The sequence below is a fragment of the Monodon monoceros genome, unplaced genomic scaffold, assembly GCF_005190385.1.
Source record: "Monodon monoceros isolate NGI ecotype Baffin Bay Population unplaced genomic scaffold, NGI_Narwhal_1 Super_Scaffold_4, whole genome shotgun sequence".
Taxonomy (NCBI): Eukaryota; Metazoa; Chordata; class Mammalia; order Artiodactyla; family Monodontidae; genus Monodon; species Monodon monoceros.
In genome coordinates, this window is record NW_021703781.1 from 22,604,452 (window position 1) to 22,622,171 (window position 17,720).

The following is a 17,720-nucleotide window of genomic DNA, read 5'->3' on the forward strand; positions in this document are numbered from 1 at the left end:
CCCTCCCTCCCTCCTTCCCTCCCTCCCTCCCAAGGACAGGCGATCAGAACACCCAAACACTAGGGAACCAGGGCCGGCTCACCTTTGAAAGCTTCAGTGGCGCCAGGTGCGTGGTTCTTGTCAGGGTGGAACTTGAGGGCCAGTCTGCGGTAGGCCTTCTTCAGGTCCTCATCTGAGGCCCCTCTGCTCACCCCCAGGATCTCGTAGTAATCTTTACATTGCTTGACCCTAGAGAAGGGAGTGGAGCTTGGTGGGGGACCTCTACGTGGAGAAACACGTAGGGGAGGTGTGGCGGGCGAGGAAAGAGCAGTGTGGGTGCACAGCTCTGAGCAGGCTTGGGGACCAGCAGGACAGGCCCAGTAGAGACAGCAAGAATACACTCAGGATTTAAGAGGGGGCAGTCGCTGTTTTTGCCAGGCCAGGAACCATTTCCCTGAGCTAACAGCGCCCTCACTGCAGGCAACCACAGAAGGACTGTCAGTGTCTGTCCATCAGGGGCTTCTGCCCAAGGGCAGGTGTGTTCCAGGCTCTGCCAGCTCTACTCTCCTGGCTATCCGAGTCTGAGGGGGTAACAGAGAGGCCAGACACGGCAGGTGTCTGTTCACCCCATCTCAGGGCCCTGAAGAGACACTGTTTCTTTTCCACTAATTCTTATTCCTGGGCTCCCTGGAGAACCCCTGACTCTTGGCCCATAATCAGTTTCTATTGCTTATAACCCATGGGCTTGTCTGGTCAAAATCCTGTCTGGTCAGAAAGATGTAAATTTGGCAAATGCTTTTATGGCAAATTATAGTCACGCTGGGTCACACAGAGGCTGAACCCCAGGCCTGAAGCCTGCCAATGTCTTCAGTAGCAGCCAGGACCATGTGGGAATGACTGCAGAGGGATTCCCGAGGCTGGCTGGTAGGGAGGCCTCAGGAGAAATGGGAGGAGTAGCCACTCCTGAGAAGCCTTGGCTGGACCGTCTCAGCCTGGTAGTGAGCTGCTCTGTGCAGGGTCGGCCCAAGCCTCGGAGGGATAACCGTCTCCTGTCTCCACTCTACCCAACACAGGCTCTGATCTGAAAGGGCCTTTGTTGGGGGCAGAAGTGTGGGTTGTGGGAGTATCTGGAGGGGAGACCAGGCCTCATCTCTGACAAACAGGGCTGTGTAATGAGGCCCAGGACCTGCTGGCCAGTGGCAGAGGAAGCCGGCAGCATCAGCATTTCCAGCCTCTGCTGTGGGTTGTCTTGGCGGGAGGAACAGTGGAGCCCTGAGGCCGGCACTCCAGAGCCTTGTGGGAAACAAGGAGAGGGTCTGGTGAGCTCGACTTCTTGAACATCCTCCAGCCTTAAGACCCTCCCAGGTGAGGTGGATGACAGGCTGCAGGAAGCCTTCTCTAGAGTTGAAAATGTCCCAACACACCAGGCTCTGGCCCCTGCCTGCCACCCAGCCCTCTACCTTTTCACAGCCGCTACTTGTTCGGCAGTGTAGCCTTTGGTGCTCTCTCCTCCTCCGGCTTCACCGTTGGCCGAGGGGGTGCCAGCCCCACCTGCTTTCCTATGGGTCGCCTGGGTTGCCTCTGTGGGTTGTGGTTGGTCGCTGGCCGACTGTGGTTTCTGGTTGAGGGACTCGATCAGGGCTGTGCAAAAGCAAGGAAACTATTCAGGGCTCCTCCTCCAGCAAGGCCATGTACAATGGCCGAGGGACTGCCTGGCCCTGGGAGATCCCGGGACCCCCGCATCCCACCCAGTCTTTTTCCCAACGAAGCTCGCTCCTTCCCTGACTTGGGCCTGTGGAGGGCTAACGGGATAGTTGCTTGCTCTCTTAGGATCCACAGTTCTTAGGGTATAGATCTTTTTTTTTTTTTTGCGGTACGCGGGCCTCTCACTGTTGTGGCCTCTCCCGTTGCGGAGCACAGGCTCCGGACGCGCAGGATCAGTGGCCATGGCTCACGGGCCCAGCCGCTCCGTGGTATGTGGGATCTTCCTGGACTGGGGCACGAACCCGTGTCCCCTGCATCAGCAGGCGGACTCTCAACCACTGCGCCACCAGGGAAGCCCAGGTATAGATCATTTTTAAACTCAGCATAAAAATAAACCATTAACGCTTTAGGTTTTTAAAATCCCAAAGTAATGTGTTTAATAGCCACCTTCCATTGAGTGAGAAGATGGGCAAAGTACTCTGTAATGGGGATTCCACTTAGCAGGACCATCTGAGTCAGCTGGGATTGGTCGGAAGGCTTCCTGGAGAAGGCTTCCTCTCCCTTAGCCATGGAGAGGAATGGGGGGCAGTGATTCTTCCCCAGAGGGCCAGGGGTGGTGTGAGACTCAGGACTAACAGCTGTTGTGCTCTCTGCTTGCTATTGTTTACCTTTTCCAAATGGCTGGCCACATCAAATGTCCTACTTCAATGTTCATAGTCTATACAGGGCCTTAGCTGTCACCTCAGAGAGGGTCACAGTTATTCAAACCCAAGTCCTTGGTGCCTGCCGACTCAATGAGGAAAGGCCTATATCTCTGGCAGGAGTCCCCTGTGCCCATTTATTACAGGCACAAAACCAGCTCTGAGCCCCCTAGTCATGCCTGGGGTACAGCGCCCTGGGAAAGCAGGTATCTGGACCACTGCAGGGACCCAGGACACCTCTGTGCAGAGGAAGGATGGCAGCACAGTCTGGATGGTCATCAGCTTCCTTCAAATGTGCCAGGTGCTTGCGGGGCTCCAGGCGCCGTGCTGGGTGTCAGACACTCTCTACTGCGACGCGTGTGGGTCTCACCCAAAGCCTGGAGCAGGGCTCGCTGAGAGCAGAGCACTGGGGCTCAAGTGGACCACTGTGTCCTGAGCCACCGCTGTAAATTCACGTGTCCTCACTGAGTCAGCAGCTGGGAAATCCCAATACAGAGGCTGACAGGTGAGCCTGCCCTGCATGATGGGGTGGAGAGGCCCCTGTAGCAAAGCCTGGGAAGGCACTCAGAGGAGAGAGTGATGAGTGCTCACTGTGAGTCAGCAGGCCTGGACACGGTGCTCTGCATGTATTCACCCATTTAATCTTTTTTTTTTTTGTGTGGTACACGGGCCTCTCACTGTTGTGGCCTCTCCCGTTGTGGAGCACAGGTTCCGGACGCGCGGGCTCAGCGGTCATGGCTCACGGGCCCAGCCGCTCCGCAGCATGTGGGATCTTCCTGGACTGCGGCACGAACCCCTGTCCCCTGCATCGGCAGGCGGCCTCTCAACCACTGCACCACCAGGGAAGCCCACACCCATTTAATCTTGATAGTGACTTTAGAGCTGGGTCTTATTACTGCCATCCCTGTTGTAAGGGAGGAGCTGCGTTTGATCACCTTGCCTGTGGCTATACAAGATGAGTAGCAGCACTTAAATTCCAGGATGTCCAGCTCCTGACACCATGCTCTTGACTAAGTTGCTATCCCAGAACACACGAGCCTGGCAGGCGGAGCCCCTTCCAGCACAGCTGTTCCAAGAGAGAAGTTCATTCACAAAGACCCAGGTTTCAAATCTCAGCTCAGCCACTTCCTAACACTGACCCTGGCTGATCTGTGAAATTGCTCTGAATCTCGCTTTCCTCACAGTAGATAAGGATGAAATGAGATGTGTATAAGCACCTGGCACAAAGACTGACATAGAGTAAGAGTTCGAAATGAGGGGCTGCTAATACTGTGACCTGGGCTGATGAACTGGCTGGCCAGGGAGGCGAGGGGACCCAAGGTGTGGGCGCTGGGGACCTGCAAGTCTTAGGAAGGCGAAGTCTCAGCACCCAGCAGGCTCTGGACCCAGTTGTAACTGTGAGACGTCAGGCCGTCCCAGGCTCCAGGTCTATGCCAGGCACCAAGGAAATGGCAAAGGAAGAAACCAACAGGTAAAGCGATGCTGATCAAGATGGCACTGAGGGAGGAGCTGGTTTGCTGGTTTCCTAGGGCTTTTAAAGAAGCTGTTCATTTCGATTTCTCTGGAAGCCCCAGTGGTCCAGGCTGATGCCCTAAGGACAACGTGACCAGCCATTCCGTTGCTGTAGATGCACAGGAGCATCAGCCAGGAGATGGGATGGACTCTCTCCAGTACCTTTCAGGGAAGAGTCTGGAAGCTTCTTAGGCAGTTACACGGAATCAGCCCCTCTAATTTCCCTACACTACAGAAAGAGAGCCCAAAGGGGAATGGATGTGCTCTGGGTCACACAGAACGTTCCTATTTGAGGTGGCAGTTCAAGATTTCTGGTTGTCGACAATTAAGTCTCTCTTGTGGCCTGGACATCCCCTCTGCTAGGCCCCGAATGTGACCGCCTCATCCTGTCTCACTGTTACATCCCTCATGGCACAGTGGCTGACAGGCAAAGTAACAAAAGAGTAGGAGACAGAATAGCTTAATGTGGCGATAGAGTTAGACAGACATGACTGGGTTCAAATCCTGACTCTGCCCCTTCCCAGTAAAGCTGGCAGACATTTAAAAAGAAGGGAAATTGGTGGAAGAGACCAAAGCTGGGGTGGGAGCAGTAGCAGCTCAGGTAGATGTGAGAGCATTTCTACGGCCAAAGCTACTAGGGGAGGCCCCTCCTCAAACCCAGCCTGGAGAGTCAGACTGCCCGCTTCAAACCTGGCCTGCCACTTGCTATCAGAGTCACCTTGGACAAGTTAACTTAGCTTCTCCATGTAAAACTATCTTCCTCAAGAAACTTGCAAGAGTAAATCAGTAAATGAGTGAATGCTTACAAAGAACTGAGCACAATGCCCAACAAACACTGTGTCATCTGTTACTGTAACTTCATCTCCAGGTGTCTCTATGTACCTGCAGTGCCCAAGCTAAGTGAGGAGAGGGAGGCTGGATTAGGGAAAGAGCCTGGGAGTGGGGCTGGACAGTCTGGGGCCTTTGCTAATTAGCCACGTGGCCTTGTCAAGTTATCTAATTCCTCAGTGAAGACACAGTCCCTGCCCTCACAGAGTTGTTCAGGGGGGTAAGTAAGATTCTATGAAATAAGGTAAATGGAAGGACTGATCGCACAATGGGGGGTGCGCTCAGTCCTTCGACAGACAGCCCCACCCTGGACCTTGCCAGCCCTGGTACATCCCTCATTCCTGGACCCTGAATGCCAAACTCTCTCAGCTACCAATCCTCCCTTCTCCCATGCGCTGGCCTTCATGACTTAGCCTGGACCCCAGAGCCAGCCATTGCATAGAACCTTGGGCAGCCTTTGGCATGGACCCGGAGTCTGGGACGGCCTGACATCTCACGGTTACAACTAGGTCCAAAGCCTGCTGAGTGCTGAGACTTTACCTTCCGAAGCCCCGAGTTCCCCACCTTGGGATCCCTTACCTCCCTGGCCAGCCTGCTCCCGTGGCTGGCCAGTTCATCAGCCCAGATCACAATATTACCAGCTACTCATTCTGAACTGTGTCAGTCTCTGTGCCAGGTGCTTCCACTGAATCTGAGGCAGCCGAGCTGTCCTCCATGGCTAACCCTCACTTTGTACACTGGGGAAACTGGGGTCTGCAGATGTCCTCATCAGCTCCCTGGAAAACACAGTGCCTTCCATCATTGCCTGCAGTGAAGCCAAGGGCTACCAGGCTGCAGGGGCTGGACAGAAACTCTCAGAAAGGGACAGACTGGCCCCCTGCCCTGTGACTTCCCAGCTCAGGGCCCCGCTACATCTGTCCAGCCCTCGGTGCCTCCCCACCCCACCTCCTGCGGCAGAGTTTCAGGTCCCCTCACATCCTTTCACTGTGAGGTCCCCTGACCCTTCGAGGTTTCTGAGCCTCCTCTCACCCCAGCCCTCCGCCTGTCCTTCCACTTCTCCAAGACCAGTCTTCCACCATGCTCTTGCCCCTCTCCCCTTCATTTCTCGACCTGCCGTTTTCCCACGTGGCCTCTGCAGCAACTGACAGTGCTGCTCACAGCCTCCCTGACACATGGCTCCGTGGCTCCCTGGCCACTGCCCTCTCCTGGGACTGCCTTTCCTGCTGTTGCTCTAGCTCACTCTCCTGCTTCCTCTGTCTCTGCCTATTGCCTAAGGGCAGATGTGGCAATGGTTGTACCTGCAGCAGCCTCTGCTACACACTTCACACTTTCCCACAGTGACCTCAGCCAGGCACAACTCCAGTGAGCTCCATCCAGCTGATGACAGCAGACTTTCACCTGGAATCGGGAGCTCTCTCCTGAGCTCCAAGCTGACAGCTTCTTTGGAACATCCCACAGGCACCTTGCACTCTGCCCATCTCTTCCCACCCATGTTCTTCAGCCTTGGTTTCTTCCTGGTCACACAGGCTTGAATTCTGAGTCCCTATTTCTCCTCAGCATCCTTCTCTCACAGAAGGCTCGGTACCTTTCCTCCAGTGACTTTATCCTGATCCATGCTGCCTTATCTCAGGCCCTCATAACTCCTAACCCACACAAGGCAAGTGTCTCCCAACAGGTTTCTGCCTTGAGTCTCTCTTCCCACTCATTAACCCTTTATGCTGTTCTCTATTTTTTTAAAATAAATTTATTTATTTATTTGTTTGTTTTTTATTTTTGGCTGTGTTGGGTCTTTGTTGCTCTGTGTGGGCTTTTCTAGTTGTGGTGAGCAGGGGCTACTCTTTGTTGCAGTAGGCGGGCGTCTCATTGTCGTGGCTTCTCTTGCTGCGGAGCACGCTCTCTAGGCACACGGGCTTCAGTAGTTGTGGCACGCAGGCTCAGGAGTTGTGGCTCGCGGGTTCTAGAGCACAGGCTCAGTAGTTGTGGTGCACGGCTTAGTTGCTCTGCGGCATGTGGGATCTTCCCGGAGCAGGGCTCGAACCCGTGTCCCCTGCATTGGCAGGCGGATTCTTAACCACTGTGCCACCAGGGAAGCCCCTATGCTGTTCTCTTTTTAAGAACAGTACCCTTATCTTCCTCCTGCTATCAAATACTTCAGTAGTTTTTCCATTAACTACAGAATAAAGTGAAAATATCCTGGCATGGCAGGAAAGAATTCCCACCATCTGGCTCCATCCTATTTTCCAACCATAGTCCTCTCTGCACTCAAATTACTACCGCCACAGCCTCCACATCTTGTTAAACTCAATCCCTTCCCCCACACCTCTTACAACTTGCAGCCTCCATGTCTTTTTCCCCCGTATGCCCTTCTCAAGTCTCCTACCTTCCTCCAAAGTGCAGTTCAAATGCGGCCTCCCATCCTACTCCCTGAAGCCTTCCTTCGCCGTGATCTACAATTATTTTACGTCCCCGTCATGACACTGCTTATAGTGTATCCTCCACGCCGCCCCCGGCCCCCATACTCCCCTCCACCTCAGCAGACTGAACTCATGGAGGGAAGGGACTGGATTTTTCACAACCATCTTTAGGTTCTCAGCATCTAACACTGTGCTTAATTTTTGTTTAATCACAGCTCTTGTTTTATGGTTTGCAATATTACGTTTTCTGTAACTCTGTCTCCTTCACTAGATCGGAAACTCCTTAAGGTGAACAATCATGTCTTACCAATCTTGTTATTACCACTTAGCAACAAGCAGAGACTTTACAAATGAAAGAAAAGAAAGAAGTCTTTGCATTAAATGCGTATCCGGAATGAGTTCAAACTTTAAACATCAAGTGTAGACAACTACCTAATATTTTTTAACCAAGCTTTCCCCATCTCAAGCCCAAATTACCCCCACATCCTTGTCAGCTCAGTGCAGGGCTGCAAGATGGCACAAGGTGAAGTTCACAGAGAATCACGAGCCATATACTCTTTTCAGAATAACATGAATATGACAAATATGCAGCAGGTCACTCTTCTGCCTGAGCCAATTCCAGTACTTGTGCCCCAGGAAGGACACCCATCCAAGCACCTGAACTGGACGAGGGGGCTTGCTGACAGAAGAGCTCCACAGGCCATGTTGTTACCATCCTTTCTTGGCTGCCTGTTTCTGAACCCTTGAAGTATCAGAGTCAGAAGGCTGAGAGCTGGAAGCCCCCCCTGCCCCATATAGAGGGCTCCCCTTTTACAGAGTGTGATTTCACAGAAAAGCTCCTTGAGCAGGTTACCTCAGGAGTCCTGGAAAATACAGACTGAAACTCTACGACAAACAGGCCAAAGATCAACCTGCAGAATCAGGAGGGAGAAAAATTCAGGCATTCCAGGCTGTCTCTTCCTCCACTATTACCCTTTCTCAGTTGCATAACACAGGTAAGAAGGGTTGGAAGGCTGACTGATGCTGTTCAGTTTCACTTCATTCCTTTACTAAACATGTAGAGAGTCACAGAACTTTCCAATTTCTAGCTGTGTAATCTGGGTAAGTCCCTGGCCTCTGAGGTATTTCCTCATCTACAGAACAAAGATAATGATCTTTGCTCTGCCTCCCTGATAGGGCAGGCTCAAGAGAGAAAATGCACTGAAAGAGCTCTCTAAACTGAAAAGCCCTATGGGTATGATTGTTATTCACATTATCTGTGCCAACCCTCTAATTTTCCAGTTGAGGAAACCCAAGCTCAGAAAGATCACATGGTAGCAGTTAGGATGAGAACCCGGGTCTTCTGAGTACCTGCTATACGCCACTTTACTAAGTGGTAATTGCAGGCGCAAACTCTGTATGTTTAATGGACAACCTCTTTCTCCCCTCCAGCGTGTATGAAGAAAAACTCCAAAGAAGACTTAGGTTAAAGAAAAAAAGGGTTCCTGGGTAGAGGAAGATGATCAGTAGTAGAGACAACCTCACTATTCCCTCTCTGGTTTGGAAACAGTCTAGGGCCGCTTAGCAGCCTGTGGCTGTCCAGCCGTCCACATGGCCGGCCATTCATGGACTCTTGGGGGCGAGGGGGGGTGGGGGAGGATAAGGCCATCGCTCTGAGTCTCCCAAGCGGGAGAAGAGTCTCCAGGAGGGAGTGAAGAGCCCGGTCTCAGGACAGACGCTCCAAGGTGGTGTGTGGAATGTGAAAAAGGCAGGCTCTAGTTTGGGGAGGGTGGTCCCTGGCCCTCGCCCGCAGACGTGCGAGGGAGTGAAGATATGGAGATGCCTTTTCAGGCCGTCCGAAGGTCGGAAGTCCTCTTTCCCTCTATAGAACTCATTCTCTCCTTCAGAGGAGTTATCTTTATTTTCCTGAACTATAATATTTCTCAGGCCGGCAACTGGCCTTGGGCCACCGAAAGGCCCCTTGGGAAAAGTAGTTTCGATTTCTCTTCCACGTAAGTTCCTTTCGCCCCGTCTGCCAGCGCCTCTCATTCTTGGGAACTCCAAATCTCAGAGCGTTCTGCAAGCATCTGGAAATCTGAAGTCGCTGTCGCCCCTGTCATCAGGTGTCCAGCATCCCGGAGAGGCGTGGGAGCCAAAGACTACACCTCCCGGCGGCCACCGCGCGTCTCAGTGCGCAGGCGTAGCCGCGCCTCGCCACCCCTCCCCCTCCTCCAACTGCTCCTGTCGGTCCGTTCCCGTATTCCCCCCATCAGTTCTAATGTCCCCTCCGTGTCTCCGGCACCTCACACTCACCGCGAACTCGCGGCGTCGGGTACAGCCGCTGCGCCTTCTCCAGGAAGCGGAGCGCCCGGTCAGGCTGGTTGCTCTGGATGGCCTTGAGGGCGATGCTAATACAGCGCTCGGCTTCATCCTTGTTGGATTCCATGGCGGAACCAGAGCGCGGAACCAGGGAGGGGGAGGCCGGGAGAGCGAAAGGCTGAGCCAGCACCCGGCGCGTCGCGGGGCAGGCGGTCGCAGGGTGATGACATAAACCCTCCGCCCCGCCTTTTCCGAGATTTGAGCGAGGGCGGAGGCGCTACCGTATGTCTTCTAAGAGGGGGACGTCAAAGTGAGGCGCCAAGGGTGCAAGCCCACATTCCTGGAGTCCAAGGGGGCATATTCGGAGGTCTTAAAGTTTTGTATGCTTGCACGTTCTTGGTAGTAACTCTATGCGTTTGAGACGAATGTCTCTTATTTATTCATTCAACAGATATTTATTGAGTACCCACTATTTGCCCGGCTAGGTATGCAGTAGGCGAACAAAACAAAGCCCCTGCCCTCATGGAGCTTACATTCTAGTGTGTGTAGTGGGGTGGGGAGACGTCCAATAAAGAGATATATTCAAATAGTGATTGGCGCTTCCCTGGTGGTGCAGTGGTTGAGAGTCCGCCTGCCGATGCAGGGAACACGGGTCCGTGCCCCGGTCCAGGAAGATCCCACATGCCATGGAGCGGCTAGGCCCGTGAGCCACGGCCGCTGAGCCTCTGCGTCCGGAGTCTGTGCTCCGCAACGGGAGAGGCCGCAACAGTGAGAAGCCCACGTAACGCAAAAAAAAAAAAAAAAAAATTGATAAATGCTATGACGAGAAAAAGAAAAGATAAAGAAATAAAGGGACTGAGAGTGGATGGTGCTATTTTAAATAGCTTGATAGGAGAAATCTTCTCTCAGAAGCTGTCATTTTAATAGAAATCTGAATTCAGGAGAGAGAGAGAGAAAGCAGGTATTCCAGATGTGACTACCTGGAAGAAAGGTGGTCCAGGCAGAAGGAAGAGCAAATACAAGGGCTCTGAAAGGGAAATTTTCTTGGTGGGTTATTACAGATCAACAGGAGCATGTAGGATTCCACCGTAGAGTGGAATCCAGTTCTGTCAGGCTTTTATGCCTACCCATCAATCCAGTGAAAGCAGTCTTATCAACGTTACCAGTGACCCACTTCGGCAAATCCATCAGTCATTTCTCTCTCTTTAAAAAAAAAAACAACTTATTTTTGGCTGCGCTGGGTCTTAGTTGCGGCATGCTGGATCTTTAGTTGCAGCATGTGGGATCTAGTTCCCTGACCAGGGATCAAACCCTCTGCATTGGGAGTGAGGAGTCTTAACACCTGGACCACCAGGGAAGTCCCCACCAGTCATTCTTCAGTCCTTATGTGGCCTTCCCAGCGAGATTTGGTAAGAGTTTTACTACAGGTGAGAGTTCGGGGGCTACTACTATAATCCGGGTGAGAATTAATAGTAATTTGGATAAAGGTGATGGTGGAGGTGGCGAGAAGTAGTCAAATTCTGGATATATTTTGAAGACAATCAAAATGATTTTGCCGATGGATTGGATGTGGGATGTGAGAGAAAGAAAGGAGTCAAGGATGATTCCAAGATTTTGCCCTGAGTAAGTGGAAGAACAGTTTCCATTTACCGAAGCTGGGGGAAGATTGTAAGAGGAGCAGTTTGGTAGGAGGAATATTAAATGTCTGATTTAGGGTGTGTTAACTTCGTGATGCCTTTTGGAGTCAAGTGGAGACGTAGAGTAGGAATTTGTATGTAAGTAGGGTGTAAGGAAGAGGATGGGCCTGGAAATATAATTTTGGAAATTATCACTATATATAAATGACATTTAAATCTTCGAGGCGAGGTGGACAAAGAAATACAAATAGTATTTAAAGCCGTGGGACTAAATGCCCCAAGGAAGCGAGTGTAGGTAGGGAAGAGGAGAAGTCTGGTTACTGAGCCCTTTGCCAGTTTCATATTTAGAGGTCTGGAACAGGAGCATCCAGGAAGGGGGAATGAAGAAGCAGCTTGGCAAGGTAAGAAAATTACTTTCACTTAACAAATGTTTCAAGTGGGAGGGAGGGGCCAAACTCTGGTAAACCCTGTGGGAGGACAAGCACTTGTGAGGACTGAGAAATGACCAGTGGATTTTACAAGGTGGAGGTCGGTGGTGACCTTGACAGGACTGCTCTCAGCGGATGATAAGCCGTGAAAGCCTGACAGGAAGGAATTTCAGAGAGTGAGTGCAAGGAAGAAATGGATGAAGAATGTGGGGAATGTGAGGAAGACTGTGGGGAAGTTTGGTTTTTGTTTTTTAAGATGGGATACATTATAGCATTCTGTGATAGGAATTATTTAATTGGGCGAGAAATTTTGGTAAAAGGAAAGAGAGGAGACAATTATAGGAATAGACAGAGGAGGTGGCATACCGGGCATGGTGATGGCATGGCTTTAGATAGTGGCATGGACAACTCATTGATTTTCAGGAGTGTGGCTAGGTATACTGTGGGCCAGCTGGCAGATCTGGAAGTGGGAACACAAGGAAGTTCTTTTCAGATAGCTTTTATTTGCTCAGTGTAGTAAGAAGCAAGGTCATGGCCTCCTTGGCTACAGGTTCACCCTTGGAAATTTCCTCACATCCAACCTTTCTTTCCATTCTCACTGTTCTCTTCCCAATGAAAACTCCAAGCTGGGCTGTAAAGAGTATCCTGGTGTGAAGAAATCAGCGTCTCCTTAATAAGACAGCCCTACGCTTAGAGAAAGTTAAGGTCTCCACAAATTGATCGGTCCTTCATATGTGTTAAAGGATAAACACTGGGGCACCTTTCAAATAGCCTCTCTGAGGTTTGTTGACTGGGACTGCTAGGTAGTCCCCTCTCTTGCTAAGTATCTCTTCCACCTCCTGAGTGTCACGAGGCCCCTCCCTTGTCAGGCTGGCAACAGGCACATCACTTTGTGAGAAGGGTGCTCCTGTGTAAAAGGCCTGTAATCTGTTGTGTTAAGGAACTGGACTGTGATTCCTCACCTACTGGCTTGTAAGCCCTCCTCTCCCTTCCCACAAGGCATATCAATTTTGAGTCCACAGTCAATAATCTGGCTTTTGGTCGGCAGGGTCTGGAGAGGCGGCGGAGTGTGTGCGTGCGTGATAGGACCTCTTCCTGCCTCGTTTCACGGAACTGTTTCAATTCAGAAAGGCTGTGTTGTTTCAGAAGGGATTATAAATTCAGCCTGAATGCTGGGCTAACCAGCTTCTTCCATGTTATCACTCCCTACCTTTCTTAAAGATGTCAAACCGGGTGTCCTTTTTGTCCGGAGGCAATTTGACTTTCTGTGGTTCCTTCTCAGTCCAAAGGCCAGGAAGAGAGTCACATTCCTGCTCAGTTCATGTTAAACATTATGGCCCTTGGTCTATAGATGTTGTTTGAAAATGTAACTGGTATGCCAGGGGTGACCTGAAGTTACAGTTCTCCTCGATAGTTCTTGAAATCAAGATGTCATGATGTTGATCTAAGGAAAAAATTAGAAATTTCTATCCTGACTAGCTGGAATCATGGCATGGGTGGGAGGATGAGGCCTAAAAAGAGAGATAACATCCTTAATTGCCTTCATAGAAATCCAGGTGAAGTCACTGGGAAAATGATTCTCCCAATGAATCTCAGCTTCTCCTCATTTTGCTCCTAGAGCTGAAAAAAACCTTGTGCTGTATTAGGTGACCACCAGCCTCCAGATTCCTCTCCTCCAGGGACACTAAGAATTCAGTCTGACCTTAATTAACATGCTTTAATCTCCTATGGTCCCCTCCCCATCACTCTTAAGATACATTTCACCCCCTTCTCCCACCCCCCATCCATCTGCCTGTCCTCCTTAATTATCTTTTACACCTGTCCAAATCTAACTAGTTCTTCAGGGCTCAGCTTAAACTCTATATCTCCTCTGTGGAGAGATGGAATAAATTTAATAGATGTCTACACTGAAAGCCAGGCACTGTGCAGAGTTTTAGGGATTCAGAGATGCACCGAGAATAAAGGACAGGACCCGACATCAGGGAGCTTTCAGTCTAGTAGGGGAGATATTAAAAGAATTAGAAGACAGTGTGGTAAGTACAACAGTGGGATTGAGTGTAAGCTTGAAGAGGCTCAGAAGAGGGAGCTGTTACTTGTGTGTGTAGAATTGGAAAGGTTTCCTGGGGGAGATGACATCTGAGCCTGGGTCTGAGGCTGAGAAAGGGCCAACTCCTCCAAGAGCTCTCCCTGCGTGAATTCCCATAGCACTTAGCTTGGCTCCTCCATGGACACCCACCTTCACCGCTCTGCACAGCTGGCGCCCTTTGCTTGTGAGTCTGTTTACATCCTGTCTCCAGCTAAACCAGGATGGAGATCTTGCCCTTATGCTCCCCACAGTCTGAGCACAAGGCCTGACACCGAACAGAGGCTCAATACATATTTGTTAAATGAATAGAATAAATGAATCCCAGAGACAGGTTTTTCTCTCCCCAAACACTTTATCCAGAGTTTTCCTGAGCTAGCCAGGGGGATAAATTCCTTCCTAAGGCTCCAGGAAGAATTACCAAGTCAGTGGAATGTCCCCCACTTCCTGTCCTTTGCTCTTTTGCTCGCTGACTCCGCAGTGTCCCCTGCTGCCTCCAAATGCCTATCCACCAAGGCCTTCCTTTCAGAGAGCTCCAGCCTCCAAAATCTCTCTCCAAAAAAACGACCCTTACTGATTAAACTATGGAACACAATGGAATACAGCTGTGGGAATGGTTGGGAATGAGGCTTTCCAATGTATACTTTTTTAATATAAGTTTGATTCTGGAAACATGTGAATGTTCACCTATTTAAAAAAAAAAAGAGAGAGAAACCTAAACCTCACATTGAAGATGATGAAAATTCACCCAAGAGTGTGAATGACTGATAGGTAATTGAATTTTCAATTTTAGCTTCAATAAATTATTTGTTGAATGAACACATGAAGTTGTCTCCATAGCATCTCTGGATCTCCACTTCAGTCCCTTGCTCCCTATTTCTCCCTAAAGAGGGAGGAGACCTCACATCTAGGGCGGGCCAGAAGCTGGAGGATAAGGGCACAGGGCACTTGAAGTCCTTTCTCCCAAACATGTATGTTTCAGGGACATCCCAAGTATGGGTTCTTTGATTCAAATTCCTTTCTCTTTGATGGTCTCTATTCCCGGCTTCTCTTGGGGAAGAGATGGAGCTGGTATTACGACACTGATTCAGACCTCATGGGTTCATGGTTAGTTGGCCTTGAAATTGGGAGAACCCAGGTTTTTAGGAGATCCCCTAGACCTCTTTCCTGGGTCCAGACTCATATCTACCTACCTACTAGGTATTTCTACTGGGATATCGCTCAGGCACCATATCAAAAAATTGCCTCATCATTCTCCACCCAAACCTGGTTCTCTCAGCCTCCCTACCCCCGAAGAGCACTCTTACACACCCAGTTACCCAAATTTAGGTTTCATGCTGAATTCTTTCCTCTCCCTTACCATCCTCCAATTTATATGCCCCACGCTTACCCCTCAGGCGTGATCTGAACATCTTCCAAATCTCCAAATCTGTTAGCACCTCTCCAACTCTGCAGCCATTCCCCTAATCCAGGCTTCCAGCATCTGTTAACTGGATTATTATAGCAGTCTCCAACCTGGATCCCACTCCAATCCATCTGTAGCCTTGCAGGCAAAGTCATCATTCCAAAATGCAAAGCTCATTATGTCATTTTCCTGCTTAAAACCCTTCAGTGGCTCCCAAGTGGCATTAAGATAGAAGTCCAAACTCCTTATTGGAGCTTACAGGATCCTATAGAACCTGGTCCTATTTTCTTTTTTTCTCCCTTATATAAAGCCATCTGGGTTTGGTACTTTTTGTTGTAAGCAGATTTTTAACTATTGATCCAATTTACTATAGGTATAGAATATTTTGTTTATAAATTTAAAAAATTATTTTTATTTTTTGGCTGCATTGGGTCTTCGTTGCTGCGTGTGGGCTTTCCTTAGTTGCGGTGAGCGGGGGCTACTGTTCGTTGCGGTGTGCGGGCTTCTCGTTGCGGTGTGCGGGCTTCTCACTGCGGTGGCTTCTCTTTGTTGTGCAGCACGGGTTCTAGGCGTGCGGGTTTCAATACTTGTGGGACTCGGGCTCTGTAGTTGTGGCTTATGGGCTCTAGAGCGCAGGCTCAGTAGTTGTGGCGCATGGGCTTAGTTGCTCCGTAGCATGTGGGATCTTCCCGTACCAGGGCTCAAACCCATGTCCCCTGCATTGGCAGGCGGATTCTTAACCACTGCGCCACCAGGGAAGCCCCTTTTTCCAACTTCTTGAGGCAGATGCTTAGCTTATTAACTGTCAGCCCATCTTCTGTACATAAGTATGGAAGTTAAGATGTTTCTAAGTTTCCCTTTAGCTGTGTCCCACAAGTTTTCATATCTAGTATTTTCATTATCATATTCAGTTCCAAGCATTTAAAAATTTCCATCATGATTTTTTCTACAACCTATTAGTTATCTATAAGTGTGTTTCAAAATGCCCAACGGTATTTTTTGTCATCTTTTTTTGTGAATGACCGCCATCTTAATTCATCCTTGGGTAACAAAATCATTCCCCCATCTGTACTTACTGGATACACCCTAGAACTTCCGTTCCCAGAAACATGCTTTTTGGTCTTTGGACCTTTGTACATTCCGTACCTGCTGCCCGGACACTCCTCCTTCCCCCTTTGTTAACTCCTACTCAACCCTCAGGTCTCAGTATTTTTAATAAAAAAAAATTCTCTGCAAGCCTGCCTTGAACTTCCAAATCTGGATTAGATAGCCTTCTGCTTTTCTAAGTGCTCTCACACAGCTTGTACTTAACCTTTTTGCTTCTTTTCTGTTTTTCTCACTTTTAGATTCCTCCTGCAAACTCCTTGAAGACCTTGCTCAGTGCCTGGCCCACAGTAGGTGATCAGTAAAGAGTTGTAGAATGAATGGTGACTCTTACCCTGTCACTTGCTGGTAAAAATTCCCATTTTGGAGCCACAGAGAACAATACCCGGCTGCTTCTCTCCCCTCAGGTATTGTCATATCCATTGTGTCTCTCTTCGTGGTTATGGTTCATCTCTGGTTGTTCATCTCCCTCCACCCGATGCCACCCAGGTCCCTGGGAGGCCTATTCTCTGGAGCAGGACTGGGGCTAGGCTGGACTCCAGCAGCTGCCCCTCCCCTGCCAGTGACTCCTGGCGCTAAGCTTTCTTGCCAGCAGGTGGCACCTAAAGCCTGAAAGCTGAACTACTCTGTTCCACGTTCCTTTTCTGAGCTGCTTGTTGGGACACATAACCTGGCTTGGGCTGTGCTTGGGCCTGGAGAGGATGCTCTGGCCTGGGAACCTGACTCCGGCCTCCCCTGCTGCTGTCCTTTCTTCCTTGTCTAGCAGCAGTCACCGTCTGGCCTTTTCCTTTGTCTTAAGAGTCCTATTCAGTGCCTGTGCTCCAACCAGACATAAAACTAGGTGGGGCACTAAAAACTCTGAAAATGATGATTTTTGTATATCATGTATGTTCTTATGCTCTTTCCTTAGTAACTCTCTCTCCACATTCTCCCTGCTTGTCCTCTTAGATCATCTAGGAAGCCCAGCTGAGCCCATCAAGGAAGCCTAGCAGCCTGGCTCCCCTCTTAGTTTCATTTCCTCTCCAAAGCTTAGAGGCTAGAACTGGGGAGTTATTTATTTTTTTAAGAAGCAGAGAACAATAACAAAAGTAGACAACAGCTGTGGGTGTGTAGGAGTGTTACTGACTTGGGTCCTTGGACTCTTTAACCAACAGAAATTGATAAGAGGCCAGATGAGGAATTCAGGCAAGGCTTTACTGGGACTTGTGCTGTAGCACGAGGGAGCGATAAGTAACAGGTGCCCTTGCTCGCTCTCCATGGAGGGCAGGCTGGTTCCTTCAGTGGGGTGAGGACGGAGGCAGATCTGCAGATGGGGCCGGAGGAGTGGCTTAGGTGTTCTGCTCACCCTCTTGGTGGTGCCGTGTGCAGGGATCATGCACAGAACCCTGCTTTTGCTCCCAGCACCTAAGTGGCGGTCGGTTTGTGGCCTTTTATCTTATTGCTCAGAATTGCCCGGATTGCGGCATGCATGCAGTTATTTTTAATTCCATTAGTTTCTTTGTACTCTGTTGCTGTGGAGATGTGTGTCCAGGTGCAAGCACTGCAGTAAAGGCCCTAGGTCCCAGCCTGTCTCAGGAGGAATTTATTGAGGCACTGCTAGTATCACTTTTACCTCGTCCGAGAAATA

At 50.0% G+C, this 17,720-nt stretch overlaps 1 protein-coding gene across 3 annotated transcripts in view; it reads right to left on the reverse strand.

Moving 5' to 3' along the window:
- The window catches only part of DNAJB12 (DnaJ heat shock protein family (Hsp40) member B12), a 20,200-nt gene extending 10,178 nt beyond the window's left edge, over positions 1-10,022 (reverse strand). Inside the window, exons 1-3 of one of the 3 annotated variants that reach the window (XM_029245539.1) lie at positions 9,431-10,022; positions 1,440-1,620; positions 83-228 (exon numbers count right to left, since the gene is read on the reverse strand). In XM_029245539.1, the coding sequence (XP_029101372.1) occupies positions 83-228; positions 1,440-1,620; positions 9,431-9,563 (460 nt within the window). In that variant the 5' untranslated portion in view covers positions 9,564-10,022. The remainder of the gene's footprint in view (positions 1-82; positions 229-1,439; positions 1,621-9,430) is intronic. The other 2 variants (XM_029245538.1, XM_029245537.1) reach the window with 2 other exon arrangements.
- Positions 10,023-17,720: the final 7,698 nt, after the last annotated feature.